The sequence below is a fragment of the Dreissena polymorpha genome, chromosome 4 (genome assembly GCF_020536995.1).
Source record: "Dreissena polymorpha isolate Duluth1 chromosome 4, UMN_Dpol_1.0, whole genome shotgun sequence".
In the NCBI taxonomy this organism is placed as follows: domain Eukaryota; kingdom Metazoa; phylum Mollusca; class Bivalvia; order Myida; family Dreissenidae; genus Dreissena; species Dreissena polymorpha.
This window is the reverse complement of record NC_068358.1, coordinates 97,408,339-97,425,744: the sequence shown is the minus strand read 5'-3', so window position 1 is coordinate 97,425,744 and position 17,406 is coordinate 97,408,339. Positions and strand designations below refer to the sequence as shown.

The 17,406-nt window shown below is 36.5% G+C and overlaps 1 protein-coding gene across 18 annotated transcripts in view; it reads right to left on the bottom strand.

Moving 5' to 3' along the window:
* Nucleotides 1–17,406, bottom strand: part of LOC127877721 (tubulin polyglutamylase ttll6-like) — an 83,931-nt gene that overhangs the window by 59,062 nt on the left and 7,463 nt on the right. For all 18 annotated transcript variants that reach the window (XM_052423871.1, XM_052423858.1, XM_052423862.1 and 15 more), the window contains 9 exons: nt 14,777–14,939; nt 8,094–8,134; nt 5,451–5,569; nt 4,522–4,652; nt 3,576–3,732; nt 2,761–2,904; nt 2,110–2,421; nt 1,411–1,592; nt 683–868 (listed from right to left, as the gene is read on the bottom strand). In XM_052423871.1, the coding sequence (XP_052279831.1) occupies nt 683–868; nt 1,411–1,592; nt 2,110–2,421; nt 2,761–2,904; nt 3,576–3,732; nt 4,522–4,652; nt 5,451–5,569; nt 8,094–8,134; nt 14,777–14,939 (1,435 nt within the window). The remainder of the gene's footprint in view (nt 1–682; nt 869–1,410; nt 1,593–2,109; nt 2,422–2,760; nt 2,905–3,575; nt 3,733–4,521; nt 4,653–5,450; nt 5,570–8,093; nt 8,135–14,776; nt 14,940–17,406) is intronic.

The window sequence follows — 17,406 nt, the reverse complement described above, 5'->3', positions numbered from 1 at the left end:
TTGAAGCGAAAGACAATAATAGTGCTAAGAACGTTTTGTTAAAAATGCATTTTCCTCCCTGATTTTATATAAATGTTGAATTTATAAAATTATTTGTTTAATGCTTCGATATTTTAAGTGCATATTGTTGTATTTCTATGTGTTTATTCACATTTTGCGGCCCCGAGTATGTCGGGAATTTGTACATGTTACAACGCTTTTGCTCCATTGCTTGGAACGTCACGTGACGTTAACGTGATATCTGTGAGTACGTTGTTTTGAAACATTGAGATTTGAAATAGATTCAGAACTAGACACAACGCTTTCTTCCTTTTATACGATCACAAGACAGCCAGTATAAAGAAACACTGCAAACGGTTGAAAACCCCATAAATTTATTGCCATCCTTTGATAAACATCAGAAAACAGATGTTATAAACATCTTGTGTTCTTGGAAAACTGGGCTTAAGCATGTGCCTAAGATGTCATCCCAGATTAGCCTGTGCAGTCTGCACAGGCTAATCAGGGATACCACTTTCCGCTTTGATGGAATTTTTGTTAAAGGAAGTCTCTTTTGACCAAAAATCCAGTCTAGGAGAAAAGTGTCATTACTGATTGGCTGATACGACACAATACGCACATGCATTAAGCACCTTTTTCCTAGAACCAGGCTTATTTACATGTACAGCATGTATTCCAATACCTGGCCATTTCGGAGCGGGCCTTGAATGCGGCCGTCTCCTGGAAGAGTGTGCCACCGCCGTTGAAAAACTTGTCGTACTTCTCCGAGCCTGGGGCAGGGTAGATACGGCGGAAGTTGCCCAGGTGGTTGTTCTCGTACTTCTCCAGGGTCTCCAGGTACTGCTGCTGGGCGAGGTCCAGCTCCTCCCTGTATGACAACAGACACACCCACAAATGTTGTGTTTTTTTAATTTATCTATAATATAGTTCAAGCTCAAAAAGATGGGTCAGTGCAAAAACTGTTTTTTAATATTAGCCACTCTCTGGGAATGGAGCTTAATGCATGTGATTGTCTTGTCAGATTAGCCAGTGCAGTAAGGACAACAGTTTTTGCTTTTATTGTATTTTTGGTGTAAAGGAAGTCTCTTTTAAGCAAAAATCCACTACATCAAAGAGAAGACTAATCTGGGATGCCACTTCAGGCACATGCATTAAGAGCTGTTGTCAGAAAAACACGGCTTATTATGTTTAACATCTAAGTTTTGCACAGAGTCATATAAATACTCACATGTCTTTCTGTAGACACAAAAACCAGCAAAAACCAGATGAAAACCAAAAGTTTTCATGTTCAAGAGTCAGGATAAGACAAAAAATTCTCATTTGAACTGCAAACTACTGGTGGTATCTTGTTTCAATAAATATAATGCTTGTATAATCCTAGAATTACTGTGAAATAAATAGACTACAAACCTGGTTTCTTTCTTTGTAGACTTTCCAAGCAACCTGTCCTTGATCCTTCTTCTCTCCTCCTCAATGCACTTTCGCCGATCACAAGCACCAAAGTTGCACAGTTGCAATGTGTCAAAAATAAGGGCACTTTTGATTTCTCTGTCCAAGTCCGAGTCAGTTGTGAAGCTTGGAGAATGATTCACCTGAGAAAATAATTCAAATATATAGGATTTTTATTAATCGTCATAAGTTTATACATATTTATTTAAGATGGACGGCTACACAAGTCTAAGGCTCATTGAAACACCCTCAAGTCCAATTCCTGTGTAGTTACAGTACTTTGTGCCTTTAAAGGAGAAAATATATATCATAATTACAAAATTGTGTTAGCTCCAAACATCCTTCCAATGCACAGCTATTAAGTGATACACTTGCAGTTCTGCATCTGCGAGAATAACTGCAAAAACAACTTTTTTTCCAAGTCCTGATAACTTGTTAATGCTTTCCTGGGGCAAAATACCATCAGAAGGGATTCAATTCTGGAAACCCAGATATATTTTTCTGTGTACAGTTTCTCATATGAAAATACAGAAGCAGAAGTTGTACACATCAGTTTTTCACAAATTGTATATGATGACGTTCAAACAGTTTGGTACAAATAAAAGAAACTAGATAAGAACCCAGTACTTTAAAAATTTACGTAGTAGTTTTATGCTATACCTCTAGCACGTAAGGCCGTAACTTGCGATCAAGCATCACGTCAAATCCAAGAATTTCAAAACAAGCACTGCCCTTCACATGATTTGGAAAACAAGTGCGGTAGTTGTGTTTTAATACTGAATGGGCGGAGATCAACGTCTTAATAATCACATCGTCAATGTCATTCCACATTTTGTCCACATCATAACCCTTCTCACGCATCCAGCGATTAGTCGTGCTGATCTTACGTTTGCTGCCGGCTTCATCGTCACGAATGAAGTCCTCGCTATGCTTGTTGATGGCATAATTCGTTAGATGCATGTACACATTTTCCTGAAAAAGCATTTTAGTTCAACACTTAAATTAAAATTTTTAACAACGCACATTTTGGTTACACAAGTTTTAATATATTTAAGAGAGCTATGTTGGTTTTTTTAATCCTGCCACGCTCAGAATTTTTTATTTTTTTAAGTTGCTCACAGGCTGTTTGCTCACCTCAGTATCTTGGAATTGGAAATGAAGCCTTAAACCGTAAACCTATTCAGAATGGTGTTTAATTTACTTAGACTTTCTAAGGATCTAGAAACCCGTCAAAATGTATATCTATGCGGTACAAATTATTCCAGAATACCACTTTCTGGACACAACTGTGACTACAACTGAAAGACTTACAATATTGCTGTGAGTAGGCTCCAGATATTTGTGTGTGGCAAACCGAGCTAAGCCATCTTTGAACACAAATATTCGTAGAGGGTCACATGAGGTAACCAGTGTGTAGACGCGCAGGTCAAACTTGAAACCATCTATCAGTAGAGGCTGAATTGACAACATGTTTTATGTATAGTTCAGTGCACAATCTACATACATAAAAACATTTTATAAAAATTTGAAGCATGATTTTCTTGTAATATTTCATAATCATTAACAAAGAATCTATCTTACATATTATTTCATACCAGTTTAAAAAACCACAGCTTTATTAAGATTTTTTCAAACGTAACATTTTGCCCATTCTAAAATTAGTTAATTCCTGGAAAAACTTTTTGGAAAACAGATGTGAGATATCTCACAATATGAATGGAGTGCAATTGTTGTTTTTTACTTTATTCAGTGGTATACTAACCAGTCTGCATGACTGATTTTAATGGGAAAAGCAGAAAATTCAAAGGACTGATCGCATGTATGAAATGTGGCACAATAACTAAAAGCATCATAATTATAACCCTTGTTCTGGAAAAACTGGGTTAAATGCATGTTTGTAAAGCTTTGTCCCTGGTTAGCCTGTGCAGACCACACAGGCTAATCAGAGACGACACTACGCTTTTAAGATATTTTTTAGTAAAAAGATACTTCATTTAAACATAGAATTCAGTAAAAGCGGACACACTAATCTAGGACAACACTTTACACTAATTCATTTAACCTACTTTCCCTAGAATGCGACTCAAACGACAACATGTGTGAAGAAACTCAGAGAAATAGCTTACCCGACTCAGGTACTGCTGACAGATCATATGCTCATGGGGTTTCACGTCTTTCGGGTTCTTGGTGACCCAGATCCCACGGCCTTGGCAGCCAGACTCGGGCTTGAGAATGTACGTCTTGTTCTTCTTCTGTCTGCAGTAGGCCTGGAAGTCCCCATAACTGAAACATGGAGGGGCTTAGGGCTCATGTGATTCGAGATTTTCAGAAATACTTCATAATAAAATAACCATAGCCCCTTAATCCCTCTTAAATACATATTCATGCATTTGCAGTTCCTTAGAAAGTTATATTTAATTAAAGACCTTTCTTAGTCGATTCAAATTTTAAAGGCTCAATTTCTGAGACACTTAGATACTGATGAGCAGCAAACAGCATAAAACCTGAACAAACTGAGAGTTACTCGCAGGCTGTTATGGTTTTATGCTGGTTGCAAAAGCCATTTTCAGTTTGCTTCTGATGGGAAAAAGGTTAAAAGACTCAAAACTAGACTTCAGTGTTTTCTCAGCCTAAATAATTAAAGGGTCATATTTGACATAACTATTTTATTAGAATGGTCACTGACATTGTGATGAATATCAAGATAGAGTCCCATCTCTCTAAACGTATGACTGTATGAGCTATATGTTACCCAAGTTCTAGATGTGCATTTTTGCTTAAAATAGACAATAACTTGGCCAGTATTTACAAACTAAAATACCCAGGTGCATAGGTTCACATAGTCATAAATATGTGTATTAAGTTTCATGGCTCCAGTAACAATACTTTTAAAGTTAGATTCAAAGTAGGTAAACACATTTTTTAAAGGCCATATGTTTCCTGTTGTTAAAATATCGACTGACATGGATGAATCAACAAATTCAAATCTATCATGCTGCTTGTATACCAAGCCGGACACATTTTCAAATTTGGCGGTTACATAAAGGTTCAGTTTAAATAGAGTGTACATACTCTGCAGGCAGGCACCAGGTTTTTGGAAAGACATTGTACTCTTTAGGGAACATTTTAACCATCCTATTCATGTTCCTTGCTAGCAGGTCCTTCCTACAAATCTCACTCATCCCTGGGTAGTGATTGATTTTCTGAAATTATTTCATAAGTTTTACTAAAATCTCAGTTAACACAATTATTTGCAATGTTATTTTCCATTATACATATGAAAAACATATCAGACATAGAAATCAACACTTAATTAAACTTAATATACAAACAGATTTATTTCTAACAACTTTTTTTAACATCACACAGAAGCTTTTAAAGGATGCACATTTAACATTAACATAAACAGCATTTATTGGATTGATTTCCATGCTGATCTTCATGTTGACTCCAGATGTCTGTGAACGATTCTGGCAATCTCCATTTCTTCCTCAATGTTTTAACTTGTGCATTATGGTCAGCACTTTTACAGTGTCTTAACATGAACTTCAATTGATGCCACCTAATCACAGGTTTGATAGTTTACCATTTAACAGTGCAGACGATTTTCCTCAAACATTCAGAAACTGAAATTGCTTTCTGATTTATATCCACTGTTGTTTAAAGTAATTCCCATTTCAATTTGTTTTTCACTGATATTTCAATTACATAACTTTGGTGAAAGTCGTTAGTTCTTTCTGTAATCTTTAAAACACCATTTGAACAAGAATAAACAAACAAATTACCAAAGCATTTTCAAAGACTGATTTTCATTGGAATTTATTAAAACGACATCTCAGAAATGACCCCTGGCTTAAACCTAACAGGTGAAATCAGAGAATCAGCTGAAAAATCACACCCCTAGGACAGGTTTGCTCCTGAATAGAGTGAAAGAATATTCAGGCAATATATGGAATTATGCCCATTTTTGCAAAATTTGGCTTGACGCCTGCAACTAGTACCTGGTACTTTTTCATATCCATCACCCTTTCCAGGGCCACAGAGAAGTCGGTCCAGTAGAGTGTCCAGTCATCATCATCAGACACCTCTCGGAAACCAAACTTGCGAGACACCTTGCGTACTGAAATTAACAGGTTTCAATTGACAAATATATCAAAACAATAAGAGTTCCAAATTGTAAAAAAAAACTTAACTGTCGAGGCACCTAGCGTACTAAAATGATAGTTACCAAATGACAAATATATCAAAACAATAAGAGTTCCAAATTGTAAACAAGAGCACCGCCTTGCGGGTGCAGACCGCTCATCTATTTTCTTTTTAAAGGTGAAGGGACTCTCATTTTCAATCACAAAGGAGGGAGGAGTGGAGTGAAGAGGGGTGTATAGTGTGGGGTTGTGGACATTTATTACATTATCTTCCAAAAAAGCGAAAAAAAAAAAAAAAAAAAAAAAAAAAAAATCGGGGGGGGGGGGGGGGGGGGGGGGTATAGTGTGAGGGTGTGGTGATAATTTGTGAGATGATCTTAAAAAAAAAAAAAAAAAAAAAAAAAAAAAAATCAAAAAAAAAATTTGGGGGGGGGGTGGGGGGGGGTGGGGTGGGGGTATAGTGTGAGGGTGTGGTGGTCATTTGTGAGATGATCTTATAAAAAAAAAAAAAAAAAAAAAAATTAGGGGGGGGGGGGAGGGGGGGAGGGGGGGGAGGGCACGGGGGATGGTTTGGGTGAAGTCTATTGTGGTATGTCAGGTAAGAGTAGTTTCATCAAAGTATCAATCAAATCTAATCATAAATAAAGAAGTTATGGCAATTTTAGCAAAATTTAATAATTTGACCTTGAGAGTCAAGGTCATTCAAAGGTCAAAGTAAAATTCAAGTTGCCAGGTACAGTAACCTCATGATAGCATGTAAGTATTTGAAGTTTGAAAGCAATAGCCTTGATACTTCGAGTGGATCGAAACACAAAATTTAACCATATATTAAAAGTTACTAAGTCAAAAAGGGCCATAATTCCGTAACAATGACAACCAGAGTTATGCAACTTGTCCTTTTACTGTACCCTTATGATAGTTTGTGAGTGTTCCAAGTATGAAAGCAATATCTATGATACTTTAGGGGTAAAGTGACCAAAACATAAATCTTAACCAAATTTTCAATTTTCTAAGTATAAAGGGCCCATAATTCCGTCCAAATGCCAGTCAGAGTTACATAACTTTGCCTGCACCGTCCCCTTATGATAGTTCATAAATCTTGCAAGTATGAAAGCAATAGCTTTGATACTGTAGGAATAAAGTGGACCTAAACACAAAACTTAATCAAATTTTCAATTTTCTAAGTATAAAAAGGGCACATAATTCTGTCAAAATGCCAGTCAGAGTTACATTACTTTGCCTGCACAGTCCCCTTATGATAGTTAGTAAGTGTTGCAAGTATGAAAGCAATAGCTTTGATGCTTAAGGAATAAAATGGACCTAAACACAAAACTTAACCAAAATTGTCAATTTTCTAAGTATAAAAAGGGCACATAATTCTGTCAAAATGCATGCCAGAGTTATCTAACTTTGCCTGCCCAGTCCCCTCATGATAGTAAGTAAGTGTACCAAGTTTGAATGCAATAGCATTGATACTTACTGAGAAAAGTGGAACTAAACGCAAAACTTAACCAAAATTTGCAATTTTTTAAGTACAAAAAGGGCACATAATTCTGTCAAAATGCACGCCAGAGTTATCTAACTTTGCCTGCCTAGTCCCCTCATGATAGTAAGTAAGTGTACCAAGTTTGAATGCAATAGCATTGATACTTTCTGAGAAAAGTGGACCTAAACGCAAAACTTAACCGGACGCCGACGCCAACGCCAACGCCAACGCCAACGCCAACGCCAACGCCGACGCCAAGGTGATGACAATAGCTCATAATTTTTTTTCAAAAAATAGATGAGCTAAAAAGAACTTACGAGACACCAAGTGTAATGAAATGAACAGATACCAAGTACATGTACCTGTTCAAGTACATCAAAACAAAAAAGACTTCCATGTTGTCACAAATAAGCACATTTAAAGTATTGGATTTCAATAATCTGTGAAGCATTAATTTGTTTTACAAATGATGGCACAGAACATAATGAATACAACGATAACCATAACTATGCCATGAAATCAGGTCTAAAGATACCTACACAAAATTATTTAGTGTACTAACGCCATCTTTAATAAGTGCAATAACGTCATCTAAACTAAAGTTATTAAAAAAACAACAGTTCTTCTATTTTTAGCAAAAGTGACCTTGATCTGACCACCCTTTAATTAAATCCAAAAAAGGTCTTTATTTAAGCTTCAAACAGACAAATTTGAATGTAAATTGCAATATCCCCATCTGAAGTGAAGTTATTGAAAAGGAACTGTTTTAAATTCGTAATATAGTTACAGTGAAAAGAATGACCCGTAACAAAATACCAAGCAAGGTTTCCATTGCAATACCTACATTCTTTTGTAAAGATTGGTTATGAAGTCATTGAGCAAAAAACCAACTGTTAGAGAGTAGTATGAAGTATGAATTTATATATTGATCTTTTGTGTTGTGTTACATGGAATCTTATTGTAAGAAACTGCTATGTATCTTATGTAGTCAATAAAACGGCTAAAATACTTACCAACATCATATTTACAATTTGTCAGGCATATATTGAACCACCTGCAAGTAAAAAACACAACACGTTTATATTTTATATATTTGACCTGAAGAGCAAAACTATTAACAAAAGGCACACTCAAACGTGTGAGCAGTCACCTTCACATGAGCAGTCTACACAGGCCAAGCAAGGACTACACTTTGCAATTCACACAGGTCAAGCAAGGACTACACTTTGCAGTCCACACAGGCCAAGCAAGGACTACAGTTTGAAATCCACACAGACCAAGCAAGGACTACACTTTGCAGTCCACACAGGCCAAGCAAGGACTACACTTTGCAGTACACACAGGCCAAGCAAGGACTACACTTTGCAGTACACACAGGCCAGGCAAGGACTACACTTTGCAGTCCACACAGGCCAAGCAAGGACTACACTTTGCAGTCCACACAGGCCAAGCAAGGACTACACTTTGCAGTACACACAGGCCAGGCAAGGACTACACTTTGCAGTCCACACAGACAAAGCAAGGACTACACTTTGCAGTTCACACAGGCCAAGCAAGGACTACACTTTGCAATCCACACAGGCCAAGCAAAGACTACACTTTGCAGTCCACACAGGCCAAGCAAGGACTACACTTTGCAGTCCACACAGGCCAAGCAAGGACTACACTTTTAGTCGGCACAGGCCAAGCAAGCACTTCACTTTGCAGTCGACACACCCCAAGGAAGGACTACATTTTGTGCTTTAAAGGAACTGTTTGTTAAAAGGATGTCTTCAGGTATTATACAAGAAAACCACTCCAGGCGGAAATGTTGTCCCTGAAGACTGCACAGGCTCATCTAAGACACACTTTACATACATGCATTACACTTTACACACATGCATTACACTTTACACACATGCATTACACTTTACACACATGCATTACACTTTACACACATGCATTAAGTGTAATTCTGTTTTTCCAGAATGCGGCTTATGTCTATGTGCTTTAAGAACCCCTTCCTTTCTCTGTTATTTGAAAACGCAGCAATTTATTTCACCAATATTTGACTTTCTAAAATTCATTCTTAAATTGGCTTTCTTAACTCACCGTGCAAATAATGAATTCATGCACAGTTACTTGTATAATCACAATTTTGTGATGCTGCCTTAATGCTCCAAAAATGATTATAGTTCTGTTTTTTATAAACAGATGCTCAGTGAAATTAAGAACATGAACAGGTAAACAATGACAAAAATGTATTTTTTTTTACAAAATATTCCTATACACCAACAAAGCCCATAATTTTACAAATTAATATACTTTATACACATATTTATTACTGTTATTTAATAAGAAGTGACTTTCTGTCAAGAAAAAAATACCATAAAAGCTGAAAGTGTTGTCCCTTACAAGCCCATGGTAATCTGGTTTGACTTTACGCACATGCATGAAGCCCCATTTTTCCTGAGTGATGCTCAAAATTAATGTATCATAGCTAATTGTCAATGGAACAAGTAAAACAAGAGGGCCATGATGGCCCTGAATCGCTCACCTGACTCATTAAGATCAGATGAAAACTATGACCTCTATTGTCTACACAATTTTTTTCTATGATTTGACCTAGTGACCTAGTTCCTGACTCTAGATGACCCAAATACAATCCCAATCCAGATTTCATCAAGATAAACATTCTGACCACAGTTCATAAATATTGAATGAAAACTGTGACCTCTATTGTCAACACAAGGTTTTTATATTTATTTGACCTAGATTTTTAGCCCAGATGACCCAAATACAATCCCACCCAGATTTCATCAAGAATTCTGACCAAATTTCATAAAGGTTGGATGAAAACTGTGATCTCTAATGTCTACACAAGGTTTTTCTATTATTTGACCTAGTGACCTAGTTTTTGACCCCAGATGACCCAAATAAAATCCCAACCCAGATTTCATCAAGATAAACATTCTGACCAAATTTCATAAAGATTGGATGAAAACTGTGACCTCTATTGTCTACAGAAGGTTGTTCTATTATTTGACCTAGTGACCTTGTTTTTGACCCCAGATGACCCAAATACAATCCCAAACCGGATTTCATCAAGATAAACATTTTGACCAAATTTCATCAAGATTGGATGCAAACTGTGACCTCTACTGTCTACACAAACAAATTGTTGACGGACGGACGCACGGACACACGCAGGCACGCACAATGGACATCACACGATCACATAAGCTCACCGTGTCACTTCATGACAGGTGACCTAAAAATATGTGTCGGAGATAAACATGAACAGTTGTAGTCAAAATCCCATAGAAACAAGGGCTGTTTGTAAAACATGCATGCCCCCTATATGGGCTATAAGTTGTAGTAGCAGCCATTGTGTGAATACGTTTTTTGTCACTGTGAATGGTGGTGGTGGTGGTGGTGGTGGTGGTGGTGGTGGTGGTGGTGGTGGTGGTGGTGGTGGTGGTGGTGTAGTAGTAGTAGTAGTAGTAGTAGTAGTAGTAGTAGTAGTAGTAGTAGTAGTAGTAGTATAGTAGTGTAGTAGTAGTAGTAGTAGTAGTAGTAGTAGTAGTAGTAGTAGTAGTAGTAGTAGTAGTAGTAGTAGAGTAGTAGTAGAAGTAGTGAGTAGAAGTAGTAGCAGTAGTAGTAGTAGTAGTAGTAGTGGTAGTAGTAGTAGTAGTAGTAGTAGTAGTAGTGGTAAAAGTAGTAGTAGTAGTGGCAGTAGTAGTAGAAGTAGTAATAGTAGACGTGGGGTGGTGGTGGTGGTGGTGGTGGTGGTGGTGGTGGTGGTGGTGGTGGTGGTGGTGGTGGTGGTGGTGGTGGTGGTGGTAGTAGTACTAGTAGTAGTAGTACTAGTAGTAGTAGTAGTAGTAGTAGTAGTAGTAGTAGTAGTAGTAGTAGTAGTAGTAGTAGTAGTAGTAGTAGTAGTAAGTAGTGTAGTAGTAGTAGAAGTAGAGTAGTAGTAGTAGTAGTAGTAGTAGTAGTAGTAGTAGTAGTAGTAGTAGTAGTAGTAGTAGCAGTAGCAGTAGCAGTAGCAGTAGCAGCATTACAAGACCAATACTTAAGAATGATCAAATGGGAAAAGGTAACAGCACCGGCAGTAAATATGGGGCTCATTTACAGGTCAGATTTGGAATCTCTGCTGTAAAATGAGATTTTGAATGAATTAAAGGGAGGCAAATCTGTAATAAAAAGAACATGCATAAACCGTAGTTGTTTCCCTTGTTTGAACCATGCTAAATCCTTACAAGTTTGGAAAGAATTGGATGAAAAATTTGGACTTTATTGCATAAACACCATTTTCTCAATTCAAGGGGAGGTAATTCTGTACTTCATGGACCAATAATGCTCATTTTATGTAGGGTTCGTGTCCTCATTGATATAAAGACACTGTGCAAATTTGGAAAGAATCGGACAAAAAATGTGGAAGATTTTTGAAAGTTTTCACAAAATAGGCAAAAACGAAGTTCAACGAGCTCCTGCGGCCATGTTTTTTGACGAATCAAATTTCTTTGAACAACTTTTTCAGGGGAGCCCTCAAAGGTCATCCCTGTGAAATTTTTTGAAAATCTGATGAGCGGTTTCTGACAAGAAGATTTTTTAAGGTTTTTACCATATATGGTCATGGCGGCCATCTTGGTTATGTGATCAAATTTTTTTTAACAATTCTTTTGTCCCATGACCTAGGGATGCTCCACATGAAATTTAGTTGAAATTGGCTCAATGGTTTAGTAGAAGAAGATGTTTACAAATTGTTTACAGACGGACGGACGGACGCCGGACGCTGAGTGATCACAATAGCTCACCTCGAGCTATCGCTCAGGTAAGCTAACTAGTCCATTAGCAATTTATTGATTGACAATGTATACAGACAAACTATGAATACAACTATGCAGAGGACCAATGTCATGTGGCATTGAATTTCATTCCAATTGTATTATTCAATTACAAATGTCAGTCAAGCACTGCTGAAATGAAATAATCAATAGAAAGGTGTTCAATGGTATAATTACATTTACAGAAAACATAATATTAACCCTTTCAGACTCAGAGGTAAGTGAAAATGGCTATGTGCAAACAGCATAAAACCAGAACAGCCTGCAAGTAACTCGCAATCTGTTAAGGTTTTATGCTGTTTGCTGCTCATAAGTACATGTATCTAAGGGTTGGAAAGAAGCCTTTAAAACTTGAATCTGGTAAGAAAGGTCTTGAAGTAAAATCAACTATCTGAGGGACTGCAAATGTGTCAAAATACATAACTAAGTGGTAAAGGGTTGAAACAAGTTTTATCTGGTACTTTTCAGTTTTACCGACGCGCAAGTTTCCAATATGACTTTAGAAGACATTTAAGAAGTGAAGGTTTTTCAGAACAATACCACTACAGCAACAAATAATAAACCAAGATGTGATAACACACTTATAATTTCAGTTACTTTAAGTGTGAGGCAATATTTTGTGACATGCAATAAATCATGATTACATAGTGTCGTCATTACAAAAACAGTCAGTTTCTCTTATTTTAGATACAAACATGCATTTGAACATTCCCTAAATTCAAGACAAAATGTTAATTTTTGACCTACTAATATGCCTCAATTGCAAAAAACAAATCACTTGATGTAATGCAATACCAAAAGAATAATTGTTGTATCAGTGATTAGCCTTATCGTTTTAAGATCAAGTTGTATTAAAGTAATTAATAAGGTTTAAATCCTAAGGTATAAAGCTGCTTGTATAAAGCTATTTCAGTTCTGAATGATTACCACTGGAGGTCATACATTTAAAGGCTAGGCTGGAATGTATTAAACATATGAGCCTTGCTCTGTAAAAAGGGGTTTAATGCATGTACGTAAAGTGTCGTCCAAAATTAGCCTGTGCAGTCTGTGCTAATCAGGGATGAAACTTTCCGCCTAAACTGCATTTTTGATAAGGGGAGACTTTCTTTAATTGAAAAATATCATAAATCAGAAAGTGTTGTCCTTGATTAGCCTGTGCTAAGGCTAATCTGGGACGACACTTGACACACATGCAGTAAACCCCCTTTTCAAAGAGCACGGCACATATATCTGTAATGATCACAATTTATTGCTACCTGTAACTATTTTCGTGACAGGTAACACTACTGTCTAATTATTGTGATAAATGTTTGGAAAAAAAAGACCTAAGATATGTATACAATTTTGGTATCTAATTTGAACAATTATATTAAAATTACCATTGGTAAACAGTCTTATATAGATATATAAATAGAAAGTCTCATTTCACACATACAAAATTACTGCAATTAAGAATTGAATGGTGAACTTGTAGTTATTTATAAAAAGAACAAGCTTGGTTAAGGTTTCATTTTTTATGATTGGTATTGCAGTATTTGTTCTTGATGACTGCTAATACAGAAACTATAATTATGGTATTCTGTTTTTATTGATATGACTTTGGGAAGTTTGTATTTGATTGTAATGAAATGGCAGGAAGGAAGGATGCTCATTTTTTGTTTAACAGACTGTTTTGCTCTCAACCTTAAAACTAAGTTGAACATAATTACTCTCATTGAAATGCAAATGACAGTGTTGACCTTTAATATTCATAAAAATGATTTCCAGTTCCACTCCTAAACAGGTTTCTAATTGATTTTCCATCAAATTTATCAGCACGCACTCCAGTTCGACCTAGCATAAGCCGATCAAGTTCACCGCAGGATTGTCACTTTTGGCTATGAAATCAGTGTTTAGCAGGTCTTTTATCATGGTATCAATATCTTGTTATAATAAATGATTTATTGAAGGTAAAATCAATATTGAGCTTCAGTGTCAAAGCCCTAGTATTTACTTGGTAAACAATATATTCCAAAATGTACATGCACAAATTCAATCACGGGGAATTTGTGAATTGTTGCATTGAATTGAAGTTTATTTTATGTTATTTGCTTCTACTTCATCAAATGAAGATTTTTAACAGTCACCAGTATTGAATCTGACTATTTGGTCTGGTTGGATATGTGTTCTTGCCTTTAATCAAAGATTGTTAAATGTAAAAAAATGGCAGATGACTTACAAACATAACATAAACACTTTCACTCGATCCATGTAGAAAGTAAATGTACTCAACAACAGTTACCCATTTATTGGGTTCTATATGCTTTACAATTTTTAAATGCATTGACAGATTATATGAAATTGCTTAAATGCCTAAAATATATGCTGATTGGGTACATGTAGATTGGTACAGTTACCATAAATGAGGCAATAGGTCACTTACATTAAAACCATCATAATGTATCAATCTCTTTAATTCAGAGATTGAGTATCATACTGTTTAACCACAACGACTATTGTATGAACATTAAACAAAACATTACATTGACATGTGCACAGTAAGTGATTTTTTTTTATTTTAAACAATAAAAGTTTAACAAATTTTAATAATATTCACAACCAGGAACTCTGACAAAAACTCTTAATAAGCCTTTCCCTGGGAAAACTGGGCTTCATGCATGTACATGTACATTAAGCATTGTATCAGATTAGCCTATGCAGTCTACACAGTCTGATTTACTGAAACCAAAATATACAATAAAAGCTGAAATTGTTGTCCTTGCACAGGCTAATCTGAGACAACACTTTACACATATGCATTAAGACCAGTTTTTCAAAAACAAGGCTATCATATCCCCCCATGCATCCTTAGCTAGACCCTAACTTACTTTTTCCGCTTCTTCTTCTTTTTTGGTGACTTTGATTTCTCTGCCTCCTTCTTCTCTGCCTCGGCTATTTCCTCCTTGGAGAGCTGCGTGGAGGGAGGCAGAGCATCCTCATCCCCCTCTCCCTCCCCCTCCTCCTCGTACGCCTGGCTGCCGATACCCGTGTCTGTAAAGCAGGTATGTTTGTTTGTTTGTTCATTTGTTTTTGTTTTATAAATTTCTACAGGATTACATTTAAATCATGATTGTTTGTTTGCTATGAAGGGTGTCTGCCATTTTAAACAGTATTTAAGTTAAATCACTGCTCTTTATTTGATTGGTCAGAGACTTGAGTAATTGTTTAGAATTTTTTTTACAATGTTTCCCTAAGGAAAAAGGGCATTTTTCAAATATGCCAGTAGTAACTTTATAGTTTAGGTAAACTTAAAAGAGAAAATGTATAAATTAGAACAACAAATATGACCATATCAAGAAACTACATTTTTAAGTTTGAAAGCAAAGTGCATGCAAGCTACACACAAAATTACAGCACAATCTCTAATTATTATGCAGAAACTATTTTCATATTTTAGGTACAATGACCTTATACAAACTTGCAGAAAATTCATTCCTTCAACAGGTCTACATGAAATATACCTACAAACAAATAAGAGAACAATAACTTCATCAAAACTTAAATTATGGAGCAAAATCACTTGTTCTACTTTTAGTAAATTTGACCTTAACCCCACTTTCTCTAAATGCAAATCCTACCTAACCACAACTTCAGCAAAATATCTCCTTCAATACTGAAGTTACTCAGCACAAACAATTAACCTGGTTTAAGCAACAGTTACCTTTAGATTGACCCAACTGGCTTCAAATGCAACCCCATGCAAGGCCTACACATGATCTATAGATTGAAGTTGTTTAAATTCCTGAAATTGCTTCACTGAATGTCTTAAGTATAAAAAGTACAATAAGGGGCCTACTTCCCTAAATCTCAACTCAAGAGTTTGGGCCTTGGTAGATGACTTAATGTGATGATCCTACAGAAACATTGAAACAAGGGCTGTTAGTAAAACATGCATGCCCCCCCCCCCCCCCCATATAGGCTGTCAGTTGTAGTGGGAGCCATTGCGTTCCATCGCGTTATAACGTTTTTTGTCACTGTGACCTTGACCTTTGACCTAGTGACCTGAAAATCAATAGGGGTCATCTGCCAGTCATGATCAATGTACCTATGAAGTTGCATGATCCTAGGCGTAAGCGTTCTTGAGTTATCATCCGGAAACCATCTGGTGGACGGACCGACTGACCGACAGACAGACTGACCGACAGACCGACCAACTGACACGTGCAAAACAATATACCCCTCTTCTTTCAAGGGGGCATAAATATCAATTGAATATCTGTAGTATTTACAGAGATACGTACTTGTTGCATGCAAACTTTAAAATGAAATTCAACCTGCATGCAAATGATGATCTTAACCTGACCTTTCTTAGAACACAAGGGGGCATAATCACGCTAACAGGCAGGTCAAATGTATATGGTTTGTTCAGGTATGCTCATAAACACCCAAAACACATATGTAATATTTATTTCAATACAAGTAGTAAATATTGTGATATGGAGATGCTGCATGGTTTACCTTAGCCAATTTTAAAGTACAAAAGGGGGAAATATTCTGCTAAATTGCAGGTAAGAGTTACAGGAATCAGTCATTGACCTAACTCAACAACACAGTCTGTGTACTTACAATTGAACACCAAAGTTAAAACACTGATTTTAAGTCATTGCCCGTTAACCTTAACCCAATTTTTAAGCACAAAAAGGAGACACAATGTCTGTGAAATTGTTGGTCAGACTTAAGAAACCTTGTCAGTGACCTCACACAATGACCCAATACACATGAGTGAAGTTCCATATATAACCAGTTTGGCAAGGCAAATGGTTCTAGAGACCAATTTGAAACATCCTTAAAAACAAATTAAATTTCTCTTCTTATAAACAATGTTTTAAATCCCTATTAAATCAGTTAATAAAAACAAGAGCTGTCAGAGGACAGCGCGCTCGACTATTCGAGTGCTTGACAGTATAACGTAAGCCATCATGGGGAAATTATTCATATTCAATAATTTATTAGACGATCTTTCAAAAATAAAAAAAGGAAAAAAAAATAAAAATTTGGTTGGGGGTAGGGGGGGGTGGGGGGTAGGGGGGTGAGAGGGGGGTATAATGTGGGGTTTGGTAATTTATAAGATGATGTTTAAAAAAAAAATTGGGGGGGATGGGGGGTAGGGGGGTGGGGGTGAGAGGGGGATATAATGTGGGGTGTGGTAATTTATTAGATGATGTTTAAAAAAAAATGGGGGGGGGTTGGGGGGGAGGGATTCTGGGTAGGGGTGTGGGGTATTGTTTGGGTGGAATCCATTGTGGTATTCAGGTAAGTGTTGTTTTGTCAAAGTAATAATAAAATGTGATCATAAATAAAGAAGTTATGGCAATTTAAGCAAAATGTTCAATTATCTAAGTGTAAAAGGGGACATAATTATGTCAAAATGCATGATACAGTGGTCTGCTCTTGTTTATAGGTTGGGGTCATGTTGGTAAACAAGTATGCAACATATAAAAGCAATATGTCAAAGGAT